The 18,308-nt window shown below is 39.3% G+C and overlaps 1 protein-coding gene across 4 annotated transcripts in view; it reads right to left on the bottom strand.

Moving 5' to 3' along the window:
• AK5 (adenylate kinase 5) overlaps window positions 1–18,308 on the bottom strand; it is a 262,870-nt gene that overhangs the window by 53,953 nt on the left and 190,609 nt on the right. For 3 of the 4 annotated variants that reach the window (XM_040470696.1, XM_040470694.1, XM_040470698.1), the window contains exon 10: window positions 16,757–16,801. The exons of the other annotated variant lie outside the window; for it this stretch is intronic. In XM_040470696.1, the coding sequence (XP_040326630.1) occupies window positions 16,757–16,801 (45 nt within the window). The remainder of the gene's footprint in view (window positions 1–16,756; window positions 16,802–18,308) is intronic. 4 annotated transcript variants of the gene reach the window in all.

Here is an 18,308-nt window from a genome sequence, read left to right as displayed (position 1 = left end):
TATGCTTTGGCTCTCTCTAGTGGGTATCTGTTCTATTAGTATTCTTTTTTAATGTTTAGGCATCACTACCTTGGTGCATGCTATTTCCTCTCACCCCAAACTTGAACCTTCCTTGTCTTGTCTCTTTGGAAGAGCTAGAGTCATTTAATCCTTATAATAGCTATTTGAAGTAAATGTTATTTATAACCTTATTGTACAGGTTAAAAATATTTGCCCAAGGGCCCCCTGTGCCTTGGTACAGGCCCCCTGTGCCTAAGCTCTACAGTCTCTCATATGTAAGGCCACTCTGGAAATCAGATAGACTTTGCTGTTCAGAAATACACCACACAGTGTTTAGTTAACCAGAAGCTAGGCTTCCATAATGGCCCCATAGGGTTGCCAGTTGACGTCCAGTTAATTATTGCATCAAACATGCTCACACTAAACCCCATCACTGTTTATCTAAAATTCAAATTTAACTAGTTGTTTTGTATTTTAATTTGTTAAAACTAGCAACCCTATCAGCCCCACCACTTATTAACCTGGAGACTTTACAGACATGATTTCATCTCTCTTGTGACAAGCTGAAAAGTCAATGATTCTGCCATTCACAGAATCTACCATAGGCACAGAAAGACATGTGAAATGTCTAGTTAACACAAGACTCTGGAATTGGATGCCATGACTCTCATTCTTCCATAGAATTGGATGCCATGAATCTAGCTCTTACACAGAGACAAGACAAGGAAGGTTCAGGTCTTGGGTGAGAGGAAATGGCATGCACCAAGGTGATTCCTGTAAATGTTTTCACCACACGATGCTGTGAACTCCTATAGCTCTTAGTACAAACCAATTTCCATCCTAAATTCATATCCAGCCTAATCCCATCTCTATCCCAACCACATTCCCATGCTTACACCAACTCCATTCCATCCCACCCCCATCTCCATCCCAGCCCCATATCCATTCTAACTCCATCTCCAAAGACAGAGACAGGATTTCCAACCTGCTCATGAGAAAATACTACTAAAAAACTGGTCCTTTTCTTCTTCCCCCAGAGGTCTCTAGGGCCTGTTGCAGACCTGACTCACCAAGCTTATAAACTAGAGCCTTCCAAAAGCTGTTTCAGTCAGGATTTTCGTATTTAGGCCTCTAAATTCTGAGAATTCATTGTTCTAGAGTAATCTGCCTCTTCCAAATTCATCTTAAATTTATCAAGCCACTGTTTTTCCTCTTTTGCAGTCCACCTCACACCGGGATCTTAGGCATGCATTAAGCGAATATAGTAGGTAATTTACAAACTCAGCCTCTCCTTTCTACATTTCCTTCTTTCTCTTTCCTTCTTTTAAAGAAAATGATTTTTCTCTGTCAAAGAAATATATGCTCCTTACTGAAGATTTAAATAATTCGGAAAAGCAAAAAGAAGAAAGTCTCCCATAATCCTACTTCCCAAAGGTAACTGCCAGAAATACATTTTGTTTTATTTCTTTGCAGCTTTTTTTCTACTCGTGGTTTTCTGGTTCATTTTTCACTGGGAATCTGTCTCCGCTGACATTTCTCCTCTTTGGGCTTCTGTATTCTCATCTGAAAACAAGCTTGTTGGACTAGGTAAATTCCAAGGTCATTTCCAGCACTAGCACTCCATGTTTTTGTCTTTGTCAGAGAATTCAGAGAATATTTGTACTTGCAGTCTATTTATGTACTATAAAAGGAAGTGAGGATATTTAAGACCGGTAGGGATGTTTGTGGTGGATGTTAGTTGGATTACGTCTGGGGTTTTGTGTTCAATTTTGGACCAAATCACGGAAATTGGAAGTCTTATATGCTGTGATGGGAATATAAAATTGGTATAATCTTTCTGAAGGGCAATCTGGTAATATAAGTCAAAAGTCTTAAACTTTTTTATGTCAGTGGATTTATTGTAAGGGGAAAAATCACTGTTTAGTTACATAGATACTCATTACAGAATTTTTAATGAAAGCAAAAAACTGGGGGAAAATGCATGACAATAGGAATAAACTGAATAAATTACAGTGATTCAAAGGAATAGTGTACGTGGTCATTAAAATGATGTATTGAAAGAAGACAGATACAAATACATACAGAATGATTCCATTTATATAAAACTCAAAAATATCTATGGTATTCCTCGCAGGGGGAAGTGAATAGAAGGGGGGCAAGGAGCATTCTGGGATGTTGGTAATGTTTGATTTCTTGATCTGCATGTGGATAAGATGAATGTGTCCACTCAGGGAAAATTTATCAAGCTAAACACTCATGATTTGAGTGCTTTCCTGTTTTTCTGTTTCAGTTCAATTGCAAGAAAACTTTAAGATACAACATTGTATATTCAGCTCTACAATCTTGGAAAGGCCCTTAAGATATTTTGTTAAGTATAAAAAGTAGGATTTAGAGTTGCATGATCTAATTTTGATGAAAAATATATATTTTAAAAATACATACACAGAAAAACATTAAGAGGGATATAAATCAAAATCTTAATAATACTCATTGTTAAGCTTTGGGATTTTGGGTGATTTGTCATTGCAAATACATGTTTTCTAGAATAAAGATATATTATTTTTTATAAATAAATATAAAGTCCTTAAATTAAAAAAAATTCTAGTAATCTGTTTTGGGAGAGATTTTGGCTGCATGTATCCTAGCAGAAGAGAGGGAGTGGGAAATGATGAAAGTAGAGCAAGTTCATCAAGGGCAGTTTTTCCCTTCTGGTGCTTCCCGTCTGTCTGTTCACCAGCCCTGGACTCATCCTTGGTCAATATCACATTATTTCTCAGCATCCAGGGCTTCCATGGTTTGGTCCATCTTCTTCCTGTTCCTGGGCCATGAAGGGCATATTCCTACTACTGTAATTTGTTCCCTACTAAAAATCTCCCTTTTTGGGGTCCCTCTCTCTTCAGCCTTCTCTCAAGCCTAGGGGATCCCATCCATTCTCTGAGGCTCTCCTAGGTTCTCAGCTTCCCCAGGAAGGGGCTCCCATCCATTCAGCCATTGTGCTTTCTTTGTCTTCTAATCCCTGCTAATACTGACTAAATAGTTCCTTTGTCAGTTAACTGTACACTGTCTTGTATTAGTTCTAAAGTTTTTATAAGCATCAATTCTTGCTTCATCAAATAGATTATAATCCCCTTGAGGGATGGGAACATTAAAAATTAAAAAAAAATCCTCCTTTTCTTGCTTTCCTTTTCTTGCATCTTCAATGACAGTTTAACAAATCAACTCTAGTCTATATTCCCTTCTTTGAATGATGGTAAAACTCATAATCAGTACCATCAAGGTCAATGATTTTCTAGCTATTTGTTTCGTATTTTGTTTCCTGGCATCTATGCCAGTTACCTGGTGGTGGACTGGAACTTGATTTTGATATGGAAGCTACATGCTACCTTACTCAGCAAAATTTACCAAAGGCATGCATTTTTTTATTTTGTTTTTGTGGGAAAGGGCCAGGAAGACATTATAAAGACTCCATATTGATTTTTCAGGACCCATCCAGAGGAAGAGTCTTTTAGTTATGGTTGGTTCTTAAAAATGGCCAAGCCCTGTCATTTTACTTGAAACCTCTGCTGTTATCATTATGACTCTGAGATGGGTATTGGTAGAAGACAAGTTAACACATTTACTTCTCTGACAATGAAGTCTTTATATCTTCCATTCCATTTCAATCCATTCATTCATTTTTTCTAAAGATATGTATCAAATGCCTACTAAGTGCCAGGTATCCTGATAGGTGCTACAGAAAGAAGAAAAAAAGAAAGAAAAAGAAAAGAAAGGGCATGGTCTCTGTCTTCTAGGAAATTTAGTAAAAAATATTCTCCAATCAATGGCCATCACTGCCTTCAAGAAAGTGGTCAGTGGAAGGGGTCTCCAGGAGTAGACTCTAGGAGACTTTTGGCTGGACTCAGCCAGGTTTCTCACTTCTTAATATTCTCTTACTCTCTCAACAACAAATGTTGGAATGAGAGGCTGTCTCAGAGCTTGCCTCAATGGGTCCACCCAGACCAAGTTGAGGGTTTCCAAGAAAAATAAGACTGTGTTCTACTTGGGGCTCTGTCCATGCCAGCTTTCCATGCTTTTACTATAAGAGTTAGTCCATTCAGGGAAATATGCAATTGGACCAAATAAGTTCCTTCCACTTTAAACTGAGGTCACTTGGCTGGCATGGATGGGCAAGTGTGTGGCATTGACATGGTGATCCATTTTCTGGTAGAAGGCATTCCTCAAAGCAAAGTAGAACCATGAGGAACACTGCCTTCAGAGGCAGTGCTGCAGACAATATGAAAAAAAAATCAACTGGGTCACAGGACTATGTCCTGTTAACACAAAACAGCTCCACTCAGTTATAAGAGGAGAGAGTCTTTCATTGCCATGACCACCTAACGGTTGGTTTAAATATGTTTCATTTACAACTATAAAGATGCTCTGAGACTCTTGGTTCTCGAGTCTAGAGAAAAATGAGAGGGAAATACTTTGGGAATGTTACATTTGGAAAAGCCAAAACAGTTACTGCCCCTTTAATCACTGGCTTGTTATTCTGCTTTATGCCTCAAGGCTAAATACAGCATCCTACAGTAAAATCTGTGTTGTGTTGTAACCAACTGCAAGAAGGTGTTTACAAGAGGAAATGGCAGTCAAAAGGCAGGTGTAAGCCCAAGGCCCAAGAGATACTTTCCCACTTCAACTTGTCTTGATCCCAGCCAACCACAGTTGCTCCAGGTAAAACACTGCATAACAAACAGGTCAATCCCTTAAGGGAATGTATAATTTTAACAAGTGACACCAGAAACAGATAGATGAACACCCAACCTTTTAACCTGTCATGCATCCCCATCCTGGAGGTATCCTTTCCTCATTCCAAGGCACTTCTGATCCTATCCTAGCTGTCCCCCCTCCTTTCTCAGGATCCTCTCTTTTTTATTGGCTGTCTCTCCTCATTAACCATATAATAGTTGTAGTAATAGCTAATGCTTGTTGAATATATACTAGGAGCGCTGTGACATGTGTTAACTCATTTCATCCTCACATCAACACTATGACCTAGATAAAATCATTACTTCCACATGACAGGTGAGAAAACTGAGGAAGAGTGGGTGTAAGAGTGTTGCCCAAGGTCAGAGTGGAGCTGGCATGTGAACTCAAGTAGGTCACACACTTATCTAGATGGTTTACTGCCTCTCTCTCTATATACAAATATGTTTGACTCTCTCATACCCACTTTTGACCTTTCCCTTAGTTACTGCCCTAAGTCTTTGCTTTCTCTCAGAGTCCAATTTCTCACAAGTATAGTCTAAATGTATCCTCACTTCCTCACCTCCCATTTGCCCCTCAGCCAGCTGGCTTTACTCCTTTCTGTTCCACTGGAACTGCTCTCACCAAAGTCACCAGTAATTCTGCGGTTGCCAAACCTAACAGACAATTCTCATTGCTTTTTACTTAACTTTTCCTACATGGAAACTCTCTCCTCCCTTGCTTTCTGTGACACCATTTGCTCTTGATATTCTGCTTTCCTTGCTGTTCTCTCCTCCTTTGGCTCTGGCACAGGTGTTTCCCAGACTCCTGGTCTCAGCCTTCCTCCATGCTCACTAAGCTCCCTGGCTGATCCCTTGCACATGCGTGGTTTCACTGCCATTGATATCCTGGTGAATTCTACATCTGTGTCTACAGCCACAACTTGTTATTTTGGGTACTGGATTTCAAAACCCTCTTGTTTAATGATGTTAATTGATGGATGTCTCATTAGCATCTCAATCTTTTTTTTTTTTTTTTTTTTTTTTTTTAATTTTCATATTAAATTTTTTTTTTTTTTTTTTTTTTTTTTTAGCATTTCTATCTTAAACTGTGTGAACACATTTCATCACTTTCTCAAAACCCATTTCTTCTCCACATTTCTTATATCCTTGAATGACACCTCCGTTCACCTGGTCATCTAAACTAGCCACTTCTTTAAAAAAATTTTTTTTAACATTTATTTTTTGATAGAGAGAGAGAGAGAGAGCATGCGCGAGGGGCAGAGAGAGAAGATAGGGAGACACAGAATTCGCAGCAGGCTCCAGGCTCTGAGCTGTCAGCACAGAGCCTGATGCGGGGCTCAAACCCATGAGCCCTGAGATCATGGCCTGAGCCAAAGCTGGACACCTAACCAACTGAGCCACCCAGGAGCCCTTGAACTAGCCATTTCCGAGTCATGCTAGTTTTCTTCTTGTTCACCCGAACAAAATAGATCTTTACGTCCTGTTGATTCTATTTCCTAAAGCCTTTTGGATCTGTTTCTTCTTTTCCACTTCAACTGATTCCTTGTTCCTCACCTGCATGACCGTCCATCTGACCTCCTAGCTGGCCTCCCTGCTGCAGTCTAGGCTCCCTCTCACTGCTTCCAGAGTGTGTTTTCTGAAATCCAAATTTGGTGACATGTGACAGAATAAAAGCCTTGACAGCTCCCCATTGCTACAGGCTGAAGTTTATATTTGTTAGCCTTGTGTTCTCAGCCTTTCATGCCCTGGACCCTGAGTCTGTTTCCAGCTCTGCCTCTCACTGCTTCCTGCCCCCTCGCCTCTGAGGCTCTCTCTTGCACACTTGTTCCCTCTCCTTGCCATGGACTCCAACTTTTTTTCCACTTACCACTTGGCCAATTCCTTTTCTTTCTCAGGACTCAGCTCTCATGTCCCCTTTTACCCCTGCATGCCCACTTTAGTCTTTCTTTCCATTACCTATGTTGCTGCCACTGCATATACTGTACCAAGCTGTGCTGTTTGTTTGCTCCCTCCCTACAACATGAGCTCCTTGAGATTAGGGAGCCTCATCTTTCATCTTTGTATGATGAGGCCCATCATTTTGCTGATATACAGCAGAAACTCAATAAAAAGCAAATGAATTAATGAAAATTACCCAAAGGAGTATATAGCTAATGGGAAATTTTAATATAGCAGTGAGAGAATATTTTTATCATTAGGGAATTGTATACAGCCCCCTGGAAGTCTGTAGATCCCCTGGCCTAGGCTATTTTTTCCCTCTACCTCTAAGCTAAGCCATTGTTTGAGATCAATATGTGGTCCAGGCACTCTATCCAACCCACAAAGAAAATCTCAAAAGCACTAGGTTCCTTCAGATGTACCCAGAATCACATTCTCAAACACTTGCTCATTGTTGCCCTTGGCTCTCTGAAATACTTTTGGTAATGCTCATAAAAAAGATACCCACGATATGCCTTCTTAGTAAAAGATGCAGTGTGTATTTCAAAATTGATGTGCTTTGGGTGGGTGGGGCAGTGTTCAGAATGGTTCACATACTTTTATGGCTTCAAATTGTTTCCTGTTTTGAAGTTATTATGGAATTGCAAATAATTGGCAGAAACATGCTGAGGCACACAGAGGACTATTTCAGCAATATTCATTTGATGTCTTATTATTTTGTCTTTGCTTTCAGACATCAATAGCTAGATATACAGGAACAAAGTAAAATAGAAAATTGGGGCATTTATTCAAATAATTATGGCAAGCTCTTCCCCCACCCACAATACTCCCACCTTCTCTCCTTACTACATATCTGTATACACTTTTAAATCGTGGGCTTTGAAGTCTGAGAAACTGGGTGTGAGTCCCATTTTTTAACAGTGTAACCTTGGGAAGTTCCTTAACCTTCTGAGTTGCTACTTCTTCATCTGTAAAATGGGGAAAAACACGAGTACTGATGATTGGTGTGAGAAATAAATAAGACAATATGTAAAAAGGCAGCACAGTACCTAGAACATAGTAAGTGACCAGTATATGTTAGTTTTAATACTATTATTAGGTAATTAAAATAAATATTTGGGGGGTAGAAGATGAAGACTTTGACTTTTTCAGTTGCCTTCATACTTCACTTCCTTGGGGCTATGTCTCTGTTGCACATGCTTCCAATTAAGAGAACAGTTATCAACGTATCAACTCACTGGCTGCTCAAATTTGGGGTGAAAAGAAAACAAATATCATTTTGCCATTTTAAAAGAAATCCAGAAAGGCTAAGGGATTGGGCCAAGGGCACACAGAGGTTAGATATAAACACAAGGTTTTGGGTAGTCTCTCATTTCCAGTGCTGGGTCCTTCTAAAGTCTGTACCATTGGTCATGCTTAGTGGGTCTCAGAACAAGCAAAAGAAGCTTTCAGTGAGTCAGACCTGGAGATGTGCTTTTGAGTGAACAGGTTGAGTAACTCAGTCTTCACCAGGTGACTCTGTTGGTAAGTTAATGGTGCTTCCAAAAAGATTTCAAGAAATGGGTAGGGAGACAATGTATATGATGGTGTGAGGTCTCCAAACACTTTCTTTGGTAAAACTCATTTACTTGGGCACTTTTCTGTTTAGCAATAATTGGCCTGTCTGGATGACTGAATTGACTCAGCAACATTCCCTTCTTGAGGAAATCATTTAAAAAAAAAAACATGGAAAAATCCCTGTGCTTCTGCCATGTCATGCAGTATTCCAAGGACTGTTTAATGTCTTTTTGAATCCCATAGTTCTTTAAGCATAGTAAGCCTTTTGTAGAGGTCTGGTCTGGTTAAATGAAGAAAATGTTTTGTTCTAGTTCAATATTACTTAGAGCATTTTTGTAGTGAAAAGGTTTATGTAATTAAGTAGTGTGAGGAATAAGGTTAAGAATCCCCCAGGCTTACACCAATGGGTTAACAAGGTATAAAGAAGTACAAAGCCATAGGATGTTCATACTCGAGTTTAGGTAAACAAAATAGGGAGGTGCAAAGGCACCCAATACATAGGTATATGAAATAAGTAAGATTAGGTATTCCGGGTGGATGTGACCCCCAATTTAGTACTATAGCAGAAAGCTGCTTTCACAGGAGGGATGGACCAAGTTAGGTAAACAGGTAAATTGGGCTACAGACTCCTGTGCTGCAGATGAAGCAGCCCAAAGTGGAGATGATTAATAAAAGAAAAAGTGCCTTGTTATTTCCTACCTGTCTCATCCCCTAAGCTAGCTAAGATAAACAGGTTATTTGTCCTACCTGTCTCATCCCCTAGGCTAGCTAAGATAAACAGAGGTGGTGCCTCATGTCTGCTGTAAACAACCTTCTGCTCGACTGCCTGGCACCAATATTTTGTTTTGTATGAACCCAAACCCCTAACCCTGAATATCTTCAAGACTCCCTTTCCTTCATGTCCACAAGTTAATGTTCACAGATTCATTGTCTCTTTGTGCACGTCTATTGCCATGTTTTTAAGCCTTCTGATCCTAATAAAAAATGGGGCAAGGACCCTTATTTGGGCCTCTTATCTTTTCAAGGCATTAGCCATCTCTCGATTTTCCTCCTGCATCCCGCTCTTTTGCTGGCCAAAAGAGAACTTCAGACTTAGAGTCTATGACAAAGTAGGTTCATTGTTAGTACACAATGCCTACATTTCTTCAACATCAGAAAGATATCCCATTGGTTTGTAAATGCATTTGAGGCTCTCTTGGAAAGTGGCCCAATGTCTCTCTTCCTTTACTCTCTCATCCTGAATGGTCTCGACTTTGAAAATATAGGTTTTAGGCCAGGAGAGTGCCAAAAGGTCCCTTAATAACTGCATGCCTTGATGGGAGAAAGAGCTGTGGCAATCATGTGTCTGTGTCCAGAGCAGAGCTCTGATGTTTCAGTTAGGGCAGAGCACAGGCTTGGTGGTCAGATGGAAACATATTTCTTTATGTGAACCCAGCCTAGCTGATTAGCTACCTTTTTCATTTTAGAAACTCAGTAGTTTAGAAACTACTCAGTTTAGAAACTCAGTTTCAGTTAAGAAACTCAGTCAAATCTCATCTGAGTTTTCTTAATCTAATCTAATGATTTTTGATAACCATGATAGTCAATTTTCTGCTATAGACTGAATGTTGGTGTCCCCTCCAAATCTATGTTAAATCCTAGGGCCCAATGTGATGGTATTAAGAGGTGGGGCTTTGGAAGGTGATTATATTACAAGGGTGGAACCCTTATGAATAGGATTGGTGGCCTTTTAAAAGAGTCCCCAGAGAGCTCCCTCACCCCTTCTGCCATGTGAGGATACAAGGAAAAGATAGCGGTCTATGAGTCAGGATGCAGGCCTTCATCAGACATCAAATCTGCCAGGGCCTTGGTCTTGGGCTTCCCAGCCTCCAGAACTGTGAGAAATGAGTTTCTGTTGTTTATAAGCCACCCGACTATGGTATTTTGTCATAGTGACCTGATGGGACTAACTCAAGTTCAAAGTTCAGTCTCCAATGTCAGGGCTATTCTCCCACCTGGAGGGTTTTCTTCACCTTTCCTCCAGTCCACTGCTGTTGATCCTGGAGGTCACCCTTTCCACCTCCATCCAGGCCTTGCTTTGGAGTCTCCTGTGGGTCCTCCTGATACATTCTCCTTTGCCCACCTCTGACTAGCACCCAGCCTTTCCTTTCAGGCATCCCTCGTACACTGGCTACCCAGAAACATTCAGAATTTTTCCAGGCCTACAGCAGCCCAGAGAAATGGGCTTTCAGTAGATGTACCCCTTTACCCCTGACCCCTTGCTCCCATTTGTGAGGTTATTTGCTTTTGAAAGGACCAGTGAAAAACAAGGCACAAAAAACTATTTTCTCCTCTAAGATTTTCCAAATGCAAAGTCTAGAGTTTCATGTACCTGCTTAACATAACCCCTTCCTAAATTAGTCCTAGGGTGGTGGTTCTCAAAGTGTGGCCCACAGATGTTGGGGGGTCCTCTATTTTCTTTTTTTTAAAAATTTTAATTCAAGTATAGTGAACATACAGTGTTATATTAGTTTCAGGTGTACAATATAGTGATTCAAACACTTCTATACCAACATCTGGTGCTCATCCGAACAAGTGCCCTCCTTAATCCCCATCACCTATTTCACCCTTCCTTCCCCCCATCTCCCCTCTGGTAACCATCAGTTTGTTCTCTAGAGTTAGAGTCTGTTTCTTGGTTTCTCTCTCTCTCTCTCTCTCTCTCTCTCTCTCTCTCTCTCTCTCCCTTTTCATTTGCTCATTTGTTTTGCTTCTTAAATTCCACAGATGACTGAAATCATATGGTGTTTGTCTTTCTCTGACTTATTTTGCTTAGCATAATACTCTCTAGCTCCAACCATGTTGTTGCAAATAGCAAGATTTCATTCTTTTTTATGTCTGAATAGTATTCCATGGTGTGTGCTAGTGTATATACACTACAACTTATTCTTTTTTATTTTTTATCAGAGAGAGAGAGAGAAGAGAGAGAGTTTGAGCGGGAGAGAGGGGCAAAGGAGAGAGAGAGAGAGAGAGAGAGAGAGAGAGAGAGAGAGAGAGAGAGAATCTTAAGCAGGCTCCACACTCAGCATGGAGCCAGACATGGGGTTCAACCCATGACCCTGGGATCATGACCTAAGCCAAAATCAAGAGCCAGAGGCTTAACCAACTGTGTCACTTAGGTGCCCCTACAGCACATCTTCTTTATTCATTCATCTATTGATGGACACTTGGGCTGCTTCCATAATTTGGCTATTGTAAGTAATGCTGCAATAAATATAGGGGTGCATGTATCTCTTTGAATTAGTGTTTTCGTATATTTTGGACAGTCCCTTATTTCCATTACAACACTTACAGGCTATTGCTTTTCACTAATGGTACAGAAGCAATTGTTACAAAACCACAGCATGCATCAAGACAGCTGCATTCAATTCTACTAGATCTATATTCATCACCATGAATCACAGTAAAGTAAAAGGAAGAAAACGCCAGTGTTACCTAAAAATGTCCTTGATGAAGCAGTATAAAAGACTCATTTCATTTCAGCCCTTAAGTACATGTCATTTTAATATTTTGTGTGAAGTTTACACAAGGCACTTTAGCACACGTAGGTTAATGGTTTTCTTGAGGAAAAACATTATGATTGTTTGAGTTGCTTAACTAGTTGCTTTTTAAGCTAAACACCATTTTTCATCTTCTGGAAGATGGGCTAGCAGATAAACTATGGGTTTTTACACTTGAGTATATGGCAGACATTTTCTTCTTCTTCTTCTTCTTCTTCTTCTTCTTCTTCTTCTTCTTCTTCTTTTTAATGTTTATTTATTTTTGAGAGAGACAGAGTACAAGTGGGCAAGGGAGACAGAGAGAGGGAGACACAGAATCTGAAACAGGTTCCAGGCTCTGAGCTGTCAGCACAGAGCTCAATGCAGGGCTCGAACTCACAAATTGTGAGATCATGACCTGAGCCCAAGTTGGATGCCTACCCAACTGAGCCACCCAGGTGCCCTGGCAGACATTTTCTTGAAAAGAAATAAAATCAACCTGTCACCTCAAGGACAGCAATTGGCAGCATTTGTTGCCAGTGATAAAACCCAAGCTTTCAAGCCCCAGATCCATCGCTTATTAGTATACTATTTACCTTTCTAGCATCTTACCTGTAATGTCAGGATGGTGATAATCCATACCCCATACAGGGTACAATCGTTAAATAAGATAACATTATTTGTACAGTGCCTAGTGTGTGTTAAGTGCTCAATGAATGCTGGCTTCTCTTACAGCTGCATCAAGTTAAAACAATCAGTTTTGCTTTTCAGTTTTAATTTAACCAAATATGTGCATCAATATGAAACATGTTTCATCTGGGGTGCAAGTATTTTCTAAAGATTAAATTAATTCAAAATTCTTTGATAACACGGCAACAATGAAATGACATCAGAGCTATAGTGAAATAATGGCAGGGCATTAAAATATTGAGTTTTAAGCAAAAATTCTCATTTCTACAGTTTTCCATAAGGACATAAAGAGGACTAGTTTGCACAAGGTTAAAAATACACAAAATAACACTGAATATCATAAAAGTACCTCCCAAAGCTTACTACTTGAAAAGCAGTTTGTCAGTACTAATGCTAAGGTACACAAAGCCATCTGTGTCCTCGACATCCTGAAAGCTAAAGCCACAGAATGATGTCTTGACCATTATGCCATTAGTATCACATCTCGCCTGTAAAATCAGATGATTTTCCAAACTGAAGCACTTCTACCAAGGCTTTGGATAGGAATTAATGGGAATTCAGGTTATGACACATTTTGGGCATAGGCAGGCTATGAAAAGCACAGAAGGGAAAAGGAGGCCAAGATAGATTGGATAATAGCAAGATAATGATCAAGAGATTAAAAAAAATAATAAAAAGAGAGAGAGAGAGAGAGAAAGGAAAAAAATGTACCAAAAAGGTTGTGAAAACTGTAGGAGCCTGTTAGTGGGACATAATGAGGCTCTTTAAGGGATATTTTTATATTATCCAACGAATTTTCCGTTTTCAGCAATGAATGAGCCCCAGTCTTGTACATAATGTACATTGGCATGGTTTTTATGTCTTGTGTGTGAACTACCAAAGTCCATTGAACCTTTTTCAATCCTTCTGATCACTGGCCTGATCCTGTGAGATCCCTTATCTATCCTGTGGAAGGTATTTCTTTATGAACAGCTACTGAGCTGTCTTCCTCATGAACAAAGGTAATATTCACACAACATTCAAAGGGCTAAGTAGATCCATCCTTGCCACTTTTCCTTTTGGTCCAGACAGTACACGTTCCCTGAATATGTTTTCCACTCAGATGGCGGTCGGTGCTATTAACTGCCCCGACTGAAAACTATTTTGCAAATGAATATGAAATTGCTCAGAGGTGGGGGAAGTTGGTGTTGCTTGTTTTTGGTGAGAGGGTAGCAGCTACAATGGAGTCAGGGCGTCGATTAGGCTCATAATTAACCTGAAAACTGTCCTGCCAGCAACAGCTACAGCAGCAGCAGCAACCTGCCTGTCAGTTCCAGTCCAAGAATTCCAACTGCTATTTCAGTTGTTATGGAAACTGGCACTGGTTCTTAAAGAATTCATTATTCCAACAAATATTTGTTTTCCTAAATCATTACAGGGTATCTAAATGAGTGATGCAGACACACACGATGGAGGAGCACACAGGAAGAAGCTAGTGATTAGAGATGTCACAGGGCTACAAGTTAAACCTGACCTTGGGGCATGATTAACTGGGGGAGAAGACATTTCAAGTGACAGGACTGGCAAAAGCAAGGGAAGTGGGGTTGGAGCCACAGACTCACATGGGGTTGGAGTGGGAGATGGGAAGGCACATTGAGGCCAGTGGGGAGAAAGCTTTGAAGGTCAGTCTGAAGAATTTGGACCTCTCTATAGACAAAAAGGAACTAGGATACTTTAAAGCAGGGGAGCAGTGCTTTAGGAATATTAATTTTTATCTGCAGACTAACAGCAAAGTTGTCAACCTGGTTTTTGGCTAATATTTCAATCCCACTTGTCTTGGTAGATGTCAAGACAATAATTTGAAAAGTGAAAAATTCAACCTCATCTTCTCATATAGGGAATACCACACTTATTTCACTGAAACCAATGGACTCTTGTTTATTAAGACTCATCAAAACTGTTATGGGTGTGTCTATGACATCCTGAGTATTTTTACGAGCTTCAAATTGACCTGCAATAATACAGCCCCCAAATACCACTCTGCCATCTGTCAAGGAAGTGTTTAGAACTAAAGACTTAATTTTCAAGCAGAGTCCTAAATGCCCTAGAAGAACAATCATTTTTCCTCATACCACAGTGGTTTTTGCACCTTCTACTGCCTAACCAGTAACCTGAAATCTTTAATAGAATAGTAACTGACCAGTAAGATAAAATATGGGAGAGTTGGTTAATATAAGAAAAACCTTTATTCAGAGCAGCAGTTTTTAGACTGCAGTCTGTGGACGCTTGGGGGTTTCAAGCTTTGTATGATGCCAAAGATTTTATATTGTGCTGTTTGATTTTCTGAAGGGCACAGGACTTAGGTAAGCCAAGGTCTTTAGTTATACCTAGACAGATAGAAGTGATATTTGAAAATATATTTCGAAATTTAATTGCGAGTGCTAAACCACTGGTAACTCTGAAATAATATTACTGCCAGAGAAAATAACAACAATCACAAAACATGCTGTACTATTTTTAGAAGCTGTTTTTGGATCACATTATTAAAGACACAGATTTCTATGTGATAATAAAGGCTCATTCTTTGGATACTGAACATCAGGGTTAAGAGTCTCTCCTCTTCCTAATGTGGCCCCTAAGATAAAAGCTGAATATAATTCATTGTGTATGGCCTTGATGGCGAGAAAAGTGATTAAAGTTTATGTGGAAAGGGGAATTTTCTTTGCTATTAGGAGGATGAGTTTCTCTTCAGTAAGGAGTAGAAATAATTTACTTTTACTTTTTGAAAAGAATGTAAAAAGTGTGGCAAGAGTTCATCCAGTTCCCATGGTTAAGGTCAACAAGAGGCAAGCAGCTCAGAAACAGAACTCAGGTTGGGCTCAAGAATTCTCACTGCTTAAGACATGTAATTCCTCCTCCTCTCACCTCTGTTAATCCCTTCGGTTGCGTTGCCCGCTCTCCTCCTTCAGTTTCCTGCTTAAATATCACTTCTGTAGGAAAGCCTTGCCTGATCACTCTGATCACCCACTTCTACCCCAGACACTCAATCCAGGCTGTTCTGTCTCCTTAAGTTTGTGATAATAAGTTGATTAGTTCTTCTTTTCACCTAGGATGGAAGCTCTGTGATCCCTCACTGCCCAGAATGGGTCTAGGCCTCAGTATGTATGGGATGGAGGACTGAATGAGGGAGACAGTCCAGGGTAACAACCCACACAACTGTGGGTGGAATGGGGTGAGCCCTGGGACGGGAAACTGCAGCCCTAGTCTCCTCTCTGCCACCAGTTGGTTAAATGACCTTAATCAAACCTCTTAAATCCTCTGGGACTCAGTTTCCTTATCTGACAATGAGGGAGACTTCGTGAGAGATTTCCAAGGAAACATTCCAACTTTAGGGTGCAAGATTCTAAGTTTATATGATTATATTTCTTGGGTGCCGATAACTATTCTTTCTCCTACCCATTGAAGATGTGTGGACCTTTTCATTATTTCTGAATATGAATAGAAAAAATTTTTTAAATGAAAAGGTAGGTGTATTAACTTTTCTAAAGACTTGAATACTTAGAGGGAAAAGTACTAGCTTTTGGGAGGTGCTTTGACAATACTTGGTGCTATTCTGGGCAATTATAACTGTTGCTCAAATAGTCCCATTGATTTGCATGCGGAAAACTGAATAGCCAGTTCTCACACTCATTAGCTATGTGAGCTTGGACCAGTCCCTTTACCTTTCTGAGTCTCAGTGTCCTTATGTGTATAACAGATATGTAATAGAGATAGACCACCAACCTATAGGATTGTGGAAGGATTAAGTGAGATGAACTGGAACACAGTATGTGCTTAGAAAATGCTGGTGAATTTTATCCCACAATTAATTTACCAACGACGTTCACAGTATGAGGCATAAAATAAATGAAATTTTCTTACCATTAGCTAAACGGAATGCAGGGTATGGTTACTGAAATATATTTGAATATGTGGTTGCTGATATATTTCGTTTAGTGAGCAGTGGCTCATTGTTCAAACAGAAAATGTATGTGCTAGATTTTAGCATATGACTTCTTCATACTCATGGGATTATAAGGTATTTTATTACTGAGGAACTAAAATCAGGAGTCTGACATTCCTTAGAGTCTTACTTTGTCTGTTCTGTAAGGATACAAAGCCAAAAACAATATAAAACTGCATAAATGAAAGCAACAATTCAGAAGCCTCAAGGGTATTTCCTAACTGAAAAAGGGGCAGAATTCAAAGCAGAATAAGGAATGAACAGTTTTTTTTTCTACCAAGTTGTTTATTAGCAACTGCATTAGAAAACTTGAGAGCTGTACTCACCAATCATGAAAATAATTTTACACTTTCTCAAATCTTCCATGAAACCTTTAAAGTAAGAATAATTTAAGTTACTGGCAAGTAAAACTGTTTTGAAACACTGGTTTTACTTATGTTGTGTAAAAACCAAAATCTTGTAGCTTTATTTGATAAGAAGCCTTAAGTTCAGTAAATGTGTTAATAGGTCATAAATTATAGGCACCAATGACCATTTCAACCTTATTCCCAGACCCTGGTAACATAATTTCATTTTAACACAAACTATCAATTTTTGGTGGCAAAACTGATAAGCCATTAAATAGCATGACTTACAAAGAAAGATAATTTTTAAAATTATTTTAAAACATTCTTAAGTATCTCAGTTTTGTGTTATTTTACATTTTTCTTAACATTTGCTGATCTCTTTTAATAAAGAGGGGTTAAAGCACAAACGGGGAGTCTGGAAGATAATATTTTAAATACAGTTCCTATTTACAGAAAATAATACTATTTTCCATTTAAGGTAGTAATATAAAATTTCCTTCTAAAATAAATCTATTTAAATAATAATAGTGAGTCAATTTAGAGAAAAATATTAAGTCAATAATATCTAGCATAGGTCATATAGAGATGAAACAAAAATCCCAGAGATGGTGAGAGTGAGGATTGAATTTTGGGAACCACTACTTTATTTTTTCTCCAAGTTTTTATTTAAATTCCTGTTAGTTAACATACAGTTTAACATTAGTTTCAGGTGTAGAATTTAGTGACTCAACACTTAAATACAACACCTAGTGTTCATCACAATAAGTGTCCTCACTCATCTAGCCATCCCCCCACCTACTTCCCTCCATCAACCCTCAGTTTGTTCTCCATCATTAAGAGTCTGTTTCTTGGTTTGCCTCTCTTTCCCTATCCCATGCTTGTTTGTTAAATTCCACATATGAGTGAAATCATATGGTATTTGTCTTTCTATGACTTATTTCACTTACTATAATACATTCTAGCTCCATCCATGTCATTGCAAATGGCAAGATTTCATTCTTTTTGATGACTGGGTAATATTCGTGTGTGTGTGTGTGTGTGTGTGTGTGTGTGTGTGTGTGTGTGTGTGTATCACATCTTCTCTATCCATTCATCAGTTGCTGAACATTTGGGCTCTTTCCATAATTTGGCTATTGTTGATAATGCAGCTATAAACATTGGGATGCAGGTATCCCTTCAAATCAGTATTTTTCTATCCTTTGGGTAAATACCTAGTAGTACAATTGCTGGATCATAGGGTAATTCTATTTTTAACTTTTTGAGGAACGACAATACTGTTTTCCAGAGTGGATGCACCAGTTTGCATTCACCCCAACAGTGTGGGACCGAGGAACCACCACTTTGAAACAGAGGGATAATTAGGAATTTTTGGCAAAGTGCAAAACCCTCCAGAGTTTGTGGAGCCCTAAAAGATTGTCAATTGTCATGTGGTGTAGTAGCTGGCCATGAAGGATGGGTAGACAATAGCTACACTTTTGATACTATTCTCAACTGACTAGACCTAGGCGAGTGACTTCCTCTCCCTTGTACT

This window comes from Herpailurus yagouaroundi, unplaced genomic scaffold, assembly GCF_014898765.1.
Source record: "Herpailurus yagouaroundi ecotype Mexico unplaced genomic scaffold, PumYag 77, whole genome shotgun sequence".
NCBI lineage: Eukaryota > Metazoa > Chordata > Mammalia > Carnivora > Felidae > Herpailurus > Herpailurus yagouaroundi.
Note: the sequence above shows the minus strand (reverse complement) of the source record. Positions and strands in the feature narration are given on the sequence as shown.